Source organism: Berghia stephanieae, chromosome 8, assembly GCF_034508935.2.
Source record: "Berghia stephanieae isolate SIO BIC M18660-M18661 chromosome 8, UCSD_Bste_1.3, whole genome shotgun sequence".
NCBI lineage: Eukaryota > Metazoa > Mollusca > Gastropoda > Nudibranchia > Aeolidiidae > Berghia > Berghia stephanieae.
This window is the reverse complement of record NC_088367.1, coordinates 1,106,682-1,121,505: the sequence shown is the minus strand read 5'-3', so window position 1 is coordinate 1,121,505 and position 14,824 is coordinate 1,106,682. Positions and strand designations below refer to the sequence as shown.

Below are 14,824 nucleotides of genomic sequence, written 5' to 3'. Positions count from 1 at the left end.
GGTCACTAACTAGGTGTTTTGATATTGAATGAATTAAATTTATTGATTGTTCTTTTTTTTTTAAAGATGTGTAATGAAGATTTGAAGACAAACTTAATAAATGTTACAGTGAATGACATATTCAGTCGGATGGTGAAAAGGTTTGAACTGAGATATTGCCAAGTTTAGTTAGAAGGTCAATTTTTATAAAAAATGAATTCCTGTCATCAATGATTAAATCAACCCTTTTTGTACATCTTCGGGAAATATCAAAGCTCAATTTCACTTCTAAACATTTTTACAGCTAGTCAAGTTGAAAAAGTATGAAATTTGAGAAAAGTTGCTGGATACCTTTCCTTTACATCTGACCTTAACTTCATGAAAAATCTCCCGATTTACTTCAAATAAAGATTAAAATGCTCTGTGGAGCATATTCTTTCAGAAAATAGATTCAAAATTTTCACCTTCCGACTGATTATGTCATGCACTGACACAAATATTTTTGTTTATTGAAAAAAAAATCATTTCAGAGACAAATCTGATCAAGCCTCTTCTGTACACAAGGGCAGAGCTACGGACATCTGATCATAGGTAAGTAATGATAATGGTGGTTAGGTTGCTGGTGGTGGTGATGATGATGATGATGTAAACCCTGCCTCAGCCATGTTTGAGAAACTAGCTCAGTCGGACAACAAAATCTTCTCAGAGATATTTCTGTGAAAAATACAAACATAACAATTGTTTATTCTGCTGTTGTTATTATTGTTATTGTTATTATTATTATTATTATTATTATTATTATTATTATCATCATCATCATCATCATCATCATCATCATCATCATCATCATCATCATCATCATCATCATCTCACCATCATCATCATCATCATCATCATCATCATCATCATCATCATCATCATCATCATCATCAGTAGTAGTAATAGTAGTAGTAGTACTAGTAGTTGTAGTATCGTTATTATTATTATTATTATTATTATTATTATCATCTCATCATCATCATCATCATCATTCATTATTATATTATATTTATTATTATTATTATCATTATTATTATTATTATTATTATTATTATTACTATCATCAATATTATTGTTGTTGTTGTAGTCTTTAACGGAATCATAATTACCCATCTCATTCCTCGACATCACAGACCCGTGATCGGCGTTTTTGATGTGGACACTTTGATGGTTGATGAAAACAAGAAGGACTCGATGATTCACAACGTCATAGAACAGCAGGTTAGTTCTCTAAACTCCTTCAGTGCTGAGGCTATATTCGCATTTCCATCACAAAATGGCTGACACCCGATTGGGCTGCATGAGAATGACAAGCTAAGACAAAGCGACGTTCGAGTTCGGTGCAAAATCTCAATTTAAATACCCTGATGACACGTCATATCACATCCTTCATGCTACATGTTGCTTTGAGCATGTTTAGTGGATATTGCGTTATGTAAAAGATCAATCAAAAATTTTTTTATTTATTCTGCCCAGTGAAATGGGGATTCCCATAATATAAATAGCTCAATTTTGTTTATGTTGGCATTTACAAACTTTGACCATTTGATAGCAGAATCCTGCCATACACGTAGTTTTTAGAGAGCCATGGTGTTCTATTTCAGTGAACAAAGCAAAAGAACCTACAACAGCATTACCTGTAGCTCTCAACAACAACCTAAATTGACAACACTGACAACACCCTGCAACTAACATCTCACACACACACACTAACATCTCACACACACACACTAACACATACACACACACACTCTAACATACACACTAACACACACACACGCATGTATTCAACTGGAGTCAATGAAAATGATGACACAGAATAGAGTGGATTGCTTGAACAACATTGATCTGCAAAACAGCCGAAGCTGCAAAGTCGGATGACCTAGATGGTGAAAGGCATTATGTTGAATAAGGAAAGAAATCAGGATAATCTTAGTTCCATCTATATCATGATTCTAGGAGGTTCTGATAGCTCAGTAGATGGAGCATTGGCTTCACTCGCAGATAAATGAAAACAAAGTAGATAACAGATAGATCGAGATCGATCCCGGGTGAAAAGATTTATTTGGACCCCCCTATCCACCCAGAGTGATTAGGTAGCTGGGTTCTGTTAGATCTGGTAGAAAGTACTTTGCGATAGACTAGTATCCTATCCAAAAGGTAGCAAGCAATTGCTTTTGTCCATTTCACATTATAGAAACAGGGATAAACTCTGGCTCCATGATGGGACAGCGTGGCTCAGCGGTATGGTCCTTGCTTCGTACCGGAAAGGTACTGAGTTCGAATGCCCACTGCGCTGTGTGGCCTTGAGCAAGTCACCTAGCCTTAGCTCACTTTGCGGGAATAGACCATAAAGAAAAATTTCTCCTTAGGGATGAATAAGGGGATTTTTTTTTTTTTCTATTGGCTCTAAAAGGTTACTTTTTTTTTGTATATATCATGACTCTGGCTGTAAACAAACGATCTTTATTCTTTTTTTTACCAGGGCCCGCCAGATGGCACTGTTATCGTGTCTGTAGCATCAGGTGGAGCAGACGTAGAGTTATCCGATGAGACTGTCAACGAAGTTGTGGAGAAATTCAATGAAGTTGGAGATATAGTTATTGTCAGGTAACCAAAATACAAGCTAATTTCTATTGTGAATTTTTTGGGGGGGATTTATTTTTTTGTTTTGTTCGAGTTTCCTACATATTCATGACACAATCGAAAATGAAAGAGAGAAAAAATTTAAGAAGAGTCATTATCCCTATGGTGTCATTTTAAAGTACTAGAACCCGCAATGTTTGCTGGGAAATAATGGTTGTTACAAAGAGGCAGTCAGCTATTTCAATTATTTTACTGCTGTATTGTGGAAATTTACATACATCGAGATGAATCTTTTGAGTCACCAATGGTTAACCCTCTCCTTACCACCTACAGCAAAATTTGTTACGACACAATATACATTTTTTCTTATTCAGATTTATTTTGTACATCGCAAACTTTGAAGAATGATCTTTGGTTAATTAAGAAGGAGCAGCGTGGCTCAGTGCTATGGTCTTTGCTTCCTACCGGAAAGGTACCGAGTTCAATCACCCCCCGCTGCGCTGTGTGGCCTTGAGCAAGTCACCTCGCCCTAGCTCACTTTGCGGCGCTGCTGTGCGGCTGCCACTTGGGTTATTCGAGTCGTCCCTTGGAATAGACCCTAAAGACAAATTTCCCCTTGGGGATGGATAAAGACAATTTTTTTTTTTTTTTTTTTTTTATAAAGTTTTTTTGTAGAGAGATTGTTTGAGTTTAAAAAATCAGTTTTTCTACTGGGTAAGTCTGCCATTTGGGGAAAAAAACTGAATATGATCGGTAAGGAGAGAGTTAAAAGTCAGTCTAGTAATGAAGCCTGTATGTGCGGCAAATGATTCTGGCAGCAGGGCGACCAGATGGCGATTCCCACCATGAAATGACCGATCATTATGCCCTGGTGTACAGGTGTACGAACGAGGAAGTGTTGGAGAAGGTGAGAAAGGGAAGAATACTGATCGATAACATCAGAAAGAGGCAGTTACGCTTTCTGGGACATGTGTGGAGAAGAGACGGAATAGAAAAGTTGGTAACATATGGGATCATAGAAGGAAAGAGAGCTAGAGGAAGACAAAGAGTGACTTATCTAAATAAGCTAAGAATGGCCAAATGTGACTTAAATAGCAACACAGATTTCATGCGCACCGCATAGGATCGTGATTCGTGGAGACAGTTGACCGGCAACGTGCTCAAGAGTACAAGCCACGATGGATGATGGATGGATGGACATGGATCGTGATTCGTGGAGACAGCTGACCGGCAACGTGCTCAAGAGTACAAGCCATGATGGATGATGATGGATGGACATGGATGGACATGGATCGTGATTCGTGGAGACAGCTGACCGGCAACGTGGTCAAGAGTACAAGCCACGATGGATGGATGGATGGACATGGATGGACATGGATGGTGATTCGTGGAGACAGCTGACCAGCAACGTGGTCAAGAGTACAAGCCATGATGGATGATGATGATGGATGGACATGGATGGTGATTCGTGGAGACAGCTGACCGGCAACGTGTTCAAGAGTACAAGCCACGATGGATGATGGATGGACATGGATGGTGATTCGTGGAGACAGCTGACCGGCAACGTGCTCAAGAGTACAAGCCACGATGGATGGACATGGATGGATGGACATGGATGGACATGGATCGTGATTCGTGGAGACAGCTGACCGGCAACGTGCTCAAGAGTACAAGCCACGATGGATGATGGATGGACATGGATCGTGATTCGTGGAGACAGCTGACTGGCAACGTGCTCAAGAGTACAAGCCACGATGGATGATGGATGGATGGACATGGATCGTGATTCGTGGAGACAGCTGACCGGCAACGTGCTCAAGAGCACAAGCCACGATGGATGATGGATGGATGGATGGACATGGATCGTGATTCGTGGAGACAGCTGACCGGCAACGCGTTCAAGAGCACAAGCCACGATGGATGATGGATGGACATGGATCGTGATTCGTGGAGACAGCTGACCGGCAACGTACTCAAGAGCACAAGCCACGATGGATGATGAATGGATGGATGGACATGGATCGTGATTCGTGAAGACAGCTGACCGGCAACCTGCTCAAGAGTACAAGCCACGATGGATGGATGGATGGACATGGATGGTGATTCGTGGAGACAGCTGACCGGCAACGTGGTCAAGAGTACAAGCCATGATGGATGATGATTGATGGACATGGATGGACATGGATCGTGATTCGTGGAGACAGCTGACCGGCAACGTACTCAAGAGCACAAGCCACGATGGATGATGATTATGTCCTGGTAAATTTTAGAAATAAGCATTGGAGTCAACGGGATTGTAAGCTGGCCATTTATCAATCAGAGAGGACGCAATCCATTATATAGATTAAAAATGTATTTGTTGATAAAGATATAAAATGTTTTCCCTTGTTTTTTGATTGACAGATTTGTGGGGTCTGACATGTGGGTATTTTATCAAGATGGAAAATGTGCTGTGGAAGCCCTGCAGTTTGACCAGAAAACGGTAAGGATGGGTGGGAAAGGATGGATTGGGTAAGGGCAATGTGTGCATATATGCAGATCTGTCATTCGAACCATGGGCCTTTAACATTGTTGTAATGGACAATATTTTGCACTTTTAAATATTTTTCCATTACAACAATGAGCCCATAAGGTATTGGGTTATCAGACTTGCAAATAAGTTTATGTCGGGTAAGGGGATGATGATGGTGATCGTGATGCTGGTGATCATGATGAAGAAGAAGAAGGTGAAAGAGAGAAAGAGAGAGGGAGGGAGAGACAGAGAGAGAGAGGAGGGGATTGCTAAAGTTCTCGGTCTTTGCTACAAGGATTCCAGTCTGCAGGCTGAGGCACAGCCCAGTTCTCTTTCGACTGATGTTTATTTTTGTGACTTTTTTGTTTTGTCTTCCAGTTTGGTGGGACAGCGGTCAGCGTCAGGCTGAAAACCTCCAAATGGCAGCAAGAAATAGAACAAGAATTGAACCTGTGTGCCCGAAACACAGAGCCCATGTACAACCAGTTCACCAACTCTCTTCTGGGTGATGATTTCAGTATTCCTTCCATGGACTTTGAGGAAGATGAAGGTATTTTGAATATCATTGGCATCATTCATCATCATCATTATCATCATCATCATCATCATCATTATAATCACCACCACCACTGCCACTATCATCATCATCATCATCATATTAACTTAATCATTTTTCTTATCATGATGATTTCATTTCATTAACTTTGATATCAGCATTATTATTTTCATTATCATTGTCTTCATCATCAGAATCACCATCATCATCATCACATCATCTCTATCATCATCGATATCAACATCATCATCATCATCGTCATCATCACAACCACCACCACCATCATCATCATCACGATCATCATCATCATCTTCATCATCATCATCACGATCATCATTATCATCATCACAATCATCATCATCATCATCATTAACATCATCATCATCATCATCACCATCATCATCATCATCACGATCATCGTCATCACCACCATCATCACCATCATCATCATCATCACGATCATCGTCATCACCACCATCATCATCATCATCATCATCATCACGATCATCATCATCATCTTCATCATCATCATCACGATCATCATTATCATCATCACAATCATCGCTATCCTCCTTCCCTCCAGTCGATGACATGGACGATGCAGAGGTGGAATCGACCCTCCAACCTCCAGGCTCCACAAGTCAAATGTCTAGGTCTCCTTCAGGTGGGTTTTAATTTCAGGTGTGCTAGTTGGATTGGAAATGGAACAATTTCTCCTGGGTACAGATATGCAAATACACGCAACAAGACGTCTCACCAAATTTAATTATGTTATATGAATATATTGTCTTATTTCTCTCGTCATTATTTGCGTGTTTTGGCTATTGCCTGTCGAAGGCTCAAAGGCCAAAATGTGGCATATTTGTGTTTTGATTCATTTTATGAGCCATATCTTATATTTCCATAACAAGATGATGACACCAATGTGATAGTTGGCACCATGTTGTATTAGCACCACATCTCTGTATTGTGAGGCTATGCAGTCTTGTGGTATGACAATCGCTTTCGGATCGGAAGGTCCTGGGTTCGAGTTCTTAGCAGCGCATAGTTGAGTCCTTTGAAAAGATTCTTTACTAACATTCTCTCACCTTACTCATGTGTAAAATGAGTACCTGGCTGTTAACAGTGTTTTCTCTGTCTGAAAAAAAGAATTGATATATCGCCTAATTGGCGTCATGACTTGTCCTACATGTTAAGTATTGCCTTTGGCTAAGGATCCCTTGTAAAGCACGTTGAGTATGTTTAGTTGATATTGCACTATTCAAAAGATCAAGTTTTTTTGTTTTTTTGTTTTTTGGGCCCAAATTATTGGGTACCTCAGTGATGTAAAGGTAGCATGTCTTACCTGGTAATCAGAAGGTCTTCAGTTCTATCCTATGTTTTGGAGAGTTAATTTTTATAAGGATGAATGAATGAATGCTTAGATTTTGTTTATGTACTCATGCTTATTATGTAGTATCGTAATTTTTAATTTTCAAAAAAAAACATTTTTATTATGTAAAGCGCCGCAAAGGTCACTATTAACGTGGATGTTTAGGCGCTATATAAATTCATTATTTAATATTTACTATAACTATGAATACATAAAATATTTATTATCGGTAAAAATGCATATTATGCATACATCTTTTATACATAACAACAACTGGTAGCAATGACAACAAAATATGAAAGTAATATATTATTTTCTTAATAAATCTGATTTAAAATCAGTAAGCCCTTTAAGACTTTTCACCGACATTTTTTTTTTCTTGTATTTTTCTACTGACATTTCCTAGCCCTGTATCCTTGGACAAATGTTTAATCACTTTGAACATGTTTTAAATGATAACGATGAGGATTGTGGTGAGGATAATATTGATACAATCATCCTTTCATCTTCTATGCGGCTATGTGGTCTTGTGGTATGACACTCGCTTTCGGATCGGAAGGTCCTGGGTTTGATCCTCGCTAGGCGCATAGTTGAGTCCTTGGAAAAGGCTCTTTACTCATATTCTCTCACCGTACTCAGGTTGTAAAATGAGTACATGGCCGTTAACAGTGTTGTCTCGGTCGGAAATAAAAAAATATAATATCGTCTAACAGGCGTCATGTCTCATTCTTCGTATTACCTGTTGCTGTTGGTCAGGGACCCATTGTAAAGCACGTTGAGCATGTTTAATGGCTAATGCGTTATATCAAAAAAATGATAAAAGCCCAAGCTCAACTCTTCCCCTTGAGAGTGTGAAGTAGATCGAGGCTTTCAAGAATTGCATAAATGTTTTCCCTTCTTTTAAAACATTTGTCTTGTTTTGTTTTTGTTTTGTTTTTGGTTTTTTTGGTAGGTTTTTTGGAATTTTTTTTGGTTTGTTTTTTGTTTTGTATTTTTTGTTTGGGGGGAGGGGGAGGGAGGGTATGGCATATCACAAATGGTGGTAAATTTCCATTCCATTTTCAGGGAGTCCCAGCCCGTTTGACCAACCACAAGTGTCGGATATCCCAGGGGGACCTCCTCTATCCGCTCCTTTGAAACCGACGACACAACCAGTTGGCCCATCCACATCACCGTCATCTACTCTTGGGTCGAGAGAGGATTTAGCCAAGGCCAGGGCATCTCCATCTCCGGATGTAAATATTGATATAATAATCATTTGTAGAGATGAACATTTCATGCAGGAAAAGTTTTTTTTTTTTTTTGTTTTTGTTTTTTCAAATGAAGCTTGAGCTTTTATACCCACTAAATGTGCTCAAAGGGCTTTACAAGTGGTCCCAAGCCAACAGCAACACTTAACACATGGGACGCGTCATGACGCCTGTAAGACACTATCACAATTTTTATTTTCAACAGAGACAGTGCTGACACTCATTTCACACCTGAGTATGGTAAGAGAATCTGAGTCTTTTCCGACAACTCAACTTTGTGCTGTCACAGCAGGGCCCGAACCAAAGATCTACAGGACCCCTTATAAAGCACTTGAAGCATGTTTAGTGGATTTTGCGCTATATGAAAGCTCAATTTGTGCTATGCGGTCTTGTGGTATGACACTCGCTTTCGGATCGGAAGGCCCTGAGTTTGAGCCTCACTCTACGCATAGTTGAGTCCTTGGAAAAGACTATTTACTCACATTCACTCACCATACTCAGGTGTAAAATGAGTACCTGGCTGTTGACTCTGTCAGAAAAAATTGTAATATCGCCTAACAGGCGTCATGTTTCGTTCTACACGTTACGTGTTGCTGTTGGTCAGGGACCCTTTGCAAAGTGCTTTGAGCACATTTGTGGATATTGCGCGATATTAAAAAAAAGCTCAAAGAGCTCAAAGCTAAATTTTTTAACTCCAACCCCACATGTCTCCAAATCATAGAGCAAGCAACCTCCTTCCAGACCCAGTGCACCACCAGCAAAACCTCCACCACCACAGCGACCCCCTGGGGGGCCACCTAGAGCAACTCCCCCTAACAAGCCCAGTGCACCCCCACAATCCACAACGGCTGCTGCATCGACGCAACCCAAAATACGACAGCCGCTCAGACCACCCCCATCAGGGAAAGAATCGAAGAAGGTATGTGTGTAGGTGGACAATCCGGTCGGATGTTTTCTGTATGTTCAAAACTTAACCCTCTCCTTACCAAGAGATTTTCAAGATTTTCCCCAAAACTTTCACACCCAACAAACACTAAATAGATTTTTTATCACTCAGACATAAGATATAATAGCAGTAAAGTTCTTGTGATACATATTTTCTTTAGCAAAACATGCTCTCCAACACGCTGTTCATTTTCTTTAAATTTTATGATGTACAAAAGAAATTTGAATAACAAAAAATGTTGGTTGTATCGTAACGAATGTGACGATTTTCCTATAGTTGGTAAGGAGAGGGTTAGTGGTAATGATTATCTTGCTTGACTATTGAAATGATGTTTGTCATCGTTCAGTTCTGGGTGGTATCTTTTGACCTCCCATGGGGGGAAGGAGGTCACTTGCTGTGTCTTCTATCTCCCTATATTATCTGTTTTCTGAGCTGTCTTTTTCTTGGAATGGGATTTACTTGGTTTTGGCCCTTGCCAGATCAGAGTCCTTGGCTGAGAGGGAAGCAGTCAAATGTGTAGTGTTAGTTTTAGGGGGTGATATTTTATTTCTTGTAAATCATCTCTCTTTTATGTACTGATAGTCATAGTTTTGGGGTTTTTTTTTTGTTTTGAACATATCTTGTAAACATTTGAATGCATTCCTCTTAGTAGGATGCTGTGTTGGTGTCTAGATGAGATGGAGATAAAGATAAAGGGAGTAAATCTGACTCATGAATGAACAACACAAAACAAACGACTTTTCGGCCTTTGGCCTTTTTCAATTAAACACACAGAATACATATATATTTATATTTGATTGTCATAATAATATAGGTGAAAATTGTAAATGTGTGTATATATATATATGTGTGTGTGTGTGTGTGTGTGTGTGTGTGTGTGTGCAATGGATGAGACTTTTAGGTGATCTCAAACTAAGTACTAAGTATGCTCTTTGAATCTACAGCTGTTCCCAATTTGAGCCAATTCCCTTTGTCTTTCTTTTTGCTGTCCATGAAGGTGAGGGAGATTGGGCGTCCCACCAAAGTGACCCATCATAATCACGCCAGCAGTATAGAGGAGGCCCAAGCCATGATCCACAGACTCATGGCAGGAGCTGGAGGGGGAGGGGAGGAGGAGGCGTTGCCCAATCCTCTTGCGCCTTCTAAATCTGACAACAATCTGGCAGGATGTAAGTTGGCTGTTCTTTTGTTGTTGTTGTTTTGTTTTTTTGGTGTTTGGGGGGGGGGGGGGTTGTGGGATTTATTTTTTTTTTTTTTGGGGGGGGGGGGGGGGGGGGGGGGGGGGGGGGGGGGGGGGGGTGTGTGGGTTTTTTTCTTGTATTATTTGTTTTTTTTGTTTTTGTTTTTTTTTTTACCTTTTTTTTCCACAGAATGTGTGAAATTTATAGTCATGGTAAAAATTAGTTGACTTAGATTTTTGGGTCATTTTTCTTTAGGAGGGAGGGAGGAAGTCCCTGGGTGAAATGGTAGAGCTCTTCTCCCACAAGGAAACAGATAAGGTTTGCCGATGTTTTTCATAAATAGAATTAATAGATAAATAAACACATAGATAATTAATGAATAAAGAGTTATTGAATCATTGAGAGTATTGAATTTTAAGAAAGAATCTTTATAAGGTCGCACGCTTACTATTATTTCATTTTTCTCACCAGCATTGGCTCCAAAACCTGTACCACGTAGTAAAACCTCCACAGACATTGTAGCAGAAGACAATAACAAACCTCTACAGCAGTCACCGCCTCCAGAGCAACCAAAGCCAGTCCCAAGAATGAAAACTTCTGACAGCATCCAAGGTTTATCCTCGGATAACAATTCATCTTCTGCAAATAGAAAAGAAGAAACAGCAATAGCCCGACCAAGACCCGTGCCGAGACGAGACGTCAAGAGCTGTATCAACCCAACTACTGACGCAGCTGTCTCATCCAGTTTGTCTTCTTTTCCAAACTCTACAATTCCGGAGAATGGAACTGGAGTTAAACCAGATCTCATGTCGAGACCACAACCAACTCGACCAACTTCATCGGCAGGAGATTCATCAGCAAATCCAGTGGGCCAAGTCACATCAAGCAGACCGACACCCCCACCGCCTTCATCCAGGCTGTCCCCTACCCCACCCCCACTGCCTTCATCCAGGCCATCCCCTACCCCACCCCCACCGCCTTCATCCAGGCCATCCCCTACCCCACCCCCACCACCAAGACCAACACCACCGGATTCAAACCAAGTACCATTAGCTCCAGCCCGACCTTCAAGACCATCGGGAAAGAATTCCCCTTCATCGTCCCCATCTCATCAGCCAGGGGTGGCAGTCGATCCATTCTCACCACCATCAACGACATCATCATTGTCCAAACACGAGCCACAACAACACATTTTAGACAGAAACATCAGCATAAACGAGGAATCGTCTTTCACTCCTGATCCCTTCGACACGGCGTTTGCCAAAACTCCTCAGCTACTTTCGTCTTCAACCAAATCACCATCGGATCCATTTGATACGAGTTCGGCCGTGTCTGCTTCCATTCCAAAATTTGATTCCCACGCTTTGTCTAACGATCCATTCTCGAATGATAGTTCTACAAACGATCCGTTTTCAAGTGGTAATTCTTCAAACGATCCATTTTCGGCTACAAATTCCACAAACGATCCATTTTTGACGACAAATTCCACAAACGATCCATTTTCAACCCAGAAACCATTTGTAGCTGCTTTTCCCGTGGAAGAAGAGAATAGAGACCCCTTTGATACAACGGGGATAAAAGTAGGTCAAAACCCTCCTCCAGTCTCCGATCCATTTAATACGAGTGGTTTATTCAATAACCAAGTGTCCGATCCGTTTTCATCTTCTAGTCAAATTCCAGACAATGTCGTCGTATCTAACACTTCCTGTCCTCCTTTCTCCCCACCCCCAGCTCCTGGTCAATCACAAACAGCTGCTGCCGCCCCACCCCCACCCCCACCTCCCCGAGTGGATATTCCTGCTCCTCAATCGAATGCCCCGCCCCCTGTACCTAGTCGACCAATGACGAGCAACCCGCCACCGGTACCCAAACGACCCATGTAAATGTCCACACTGACTGTTAAGTCTAATGATGATTTGTGCATATTTACCATTTTAAGATTTATTTGCACAAGATCATATTTTAAATTCCATTTATTTGTTTTATTTTTATCTATCCATAGAGTAAAACCAGGTTAACCTAAATTCCTCCTGACTTATGATAATTTGAGATCAAGGTTAATTGTCTAATGGTCAATCTTTCACTCCATTGTGTTGCCAGTCATTCAAAAGGCCAAAATTGAACTCTTATATATAACTTCTATAAATAGATTTTGTAATGATGTTGTCTGATTATTGGGCTCTGAGGCAGACTGAGATTAAACCTAAAACTTCTCAAACTGGCAAATTGTGATTTTGCCGTAAATTGTGATAAAGAAATTGGCTGTTTAACCCTCTCCTTACCACCTGCAACAATATCGTCACATTTGTAACGACACAATATACATTTTTCTTATTCAGATTTATTTTGTACATACAAACGTTGAAGAATGATCTTTGTTTAATTAATAAGAACATAAATTTGCTGTGGAGAGAGATTGTTTTGAGTTTTAAAAATCAATTTTTCCGCTGGGTAAGCCTGCCATTTTGGGAAAGGACTGAAATTGATCAGTAAGGAGAGAGTTAAGATATTTAGAGAAAAAAAAATGTCCAACGTTTCTATATTATTGTTTTATTAAAAATTATATAAAAATCATATTTGAAATGATGAGATGATCATGAATTTTTCCTGACTAGGCCTGATTGAATCCAAGACGTAAATGCTGCTGACGGTATTTCAATTTCATTCATAGTCATAGATTTTCCATGAATTTGCAGTACTGAGTTCATCAGCGTCAACTGCACATATTTGGGATTTAGGGGTATGTTCCAACAACAACATACGCAAGATGTTTACACTATTTTTATTTTATTACTATGATTATTATTATTATTATTATTATTATTATTATTATTGTTATTATTGTTATTATTATTATTATTATTATTATTATTATTATTATTATTATTTATTATTATTATTATTATTATTATTATTATTTTTATTATTATTATTATTTATTATTATTATTATTATTATTATATTATTATTATTATTATTATTATTATTATTATTATTATTATTATTATTATTAAGTTATTTTATTATTATTTTGTTTTATTATTATTATTATTATTATATTATTATTATTATTATTATTTTTATTATTGTTTTATTATTATTACATATATTATTATTATTATTATTATTATTATTATTTTATTTTATTATATTATATTATTATATGCTTTGTTGTATCATATTATTTTGTAATTATAGAATATGTATATAATATTTATAATTATGATTATCATATTATTATTATGATTGTTATTAGGATTATTATTATTATTATTATTTATTATTATTATTATTATTATTATTATTATCATCATCATTGATTATTAGTATTGTTACAAGAAATACATTACAATGTATGTAGTTAAAATTTCGTTGAGCATTCTTTGTTTTGAGCTCCAGTATATAGATGATATATATTACTATAGCGACTATTTTTTTTGTTACTAGTATAAGTATTATTATGTTTATTTGTATTGAAACTGCTTTTATGATTGCCATTATTATTTATGTTTTATTGATTTTTTTTTTCCACAATATTATTATATAAGTTACAGACTCACTCCATGATTCAATTCACAGTTAAAGGTAATAACGAGAATAGTTTATTATCATCATTATCCTATTTGTATTGGATACAAGAGCCTTTTTGCTCAATGATTAATGAAACAAATAAATAAATTGCCCTTTATTAATCCCCAAGGGGAAATTTGTCTCTGGGGTCTATTCCAAGGGAAGACTGGTATAATCCAGGCATCAGTCACAGAGCAGCGCTGCAAAGTGAGCTAGGGCGAGGTGACTTGCTCAAGGCCACACAGCTCAGTGGGTGATCGAACTCGGTACCTTTTGGGTACGAAGCAAAGACCATACTGCTGAGCAACGCTGTCCCATAATTAAGTACTGTTGAATTTCTAAGACAAAAAATTAAACTAAGAATTAGATATAATTCATTTTGTCCCACAGGCCTCATTTGTGGACCTTATTTGATTGAATTGTAATTTTTATCACGAATTGTCAAATTTTGTTTTTGATTGGTTTATTTGATAATACAAACATTCCAACCTACAGATTCCCATTCATTGACAAAGAGTTAAACTTAATTCTTTACCTCCACGTTAAAATTTATTGTTTTACGAGTGTAGAACCTACAATATTTGCAGGTAAATAAAGGCTTTTTACGCACTGGCACTTATTTATTTTAATTGTTATAATATTGTGAAAATTCAGATAGACCGGAATTAATCTTTTGATGCATAAACGATCAAAATTTGTCCAGTAATAAAGTCTGTTGTTGAACGTAAATCAATCTGGCAACAACTTTACTCCTCGTGTCGATTCATGAAACTGGCAGATGGAAAGTCTGTTTACAAACTTATTCTTCCAATTGGATGGAAAAGATAAAACAA

At 38.3% G+C, this 14,824-nt stretch overlaps 1 protein-coding gene across 2 annotated transcripts in view; it reads left to right on the top strand.

Annotated features, from left to right (window-relative positions):
- LOC144977994 (synaptojanin-1-like) overlaps positions 1-12,946 on the top strand; it is a 54,703-nt gene extending 41,757 nt beyond the window's left edge. For both annotated transcript variants that reach the window (XM_078923403.1, XM_078923404.1), the window contains 10 exons: positions 510-570; positions 1,152-1,239; positions 2,504-2,628; positions 5,008-5,086; positions 5,495-5,666; positions 6,256-6,336; positions 8,110-8,279; positions 9,016-9,213; positions 10,238-10,409; positions 10,893-12,946. In XM_078923403.1, the coding sequence (XP_078779529.1) occupies positions 510-570; positions 1,152-1,239; positions 2,504-2,628; positions 5,008-5,086; positions 5,495-5,666; positions 6,256-6,336; positions 8,110-8,279; positions 9,016-9,213; positions 10,238-10,409; positions 10,893-12,304 (2,558 nt within the window). In that variant the 3' untranslated portion in view covers positions 12,305-12,946. The remainder of the gene's footprint in view (positions 1-509; positions 571-1,151; positions 1,240-2,503; positions 2,629-5,007; positions 5,087-5,494; positions 5,667-6,255; positions 6,337-8,109; positions 8,280-9,015; positions 9,214-10,237; positions 10,410-10,892) is intronic.
- The last annotated feature ends 1,878 nt before the right edge of the window (positions 12,947-14,824 follow it).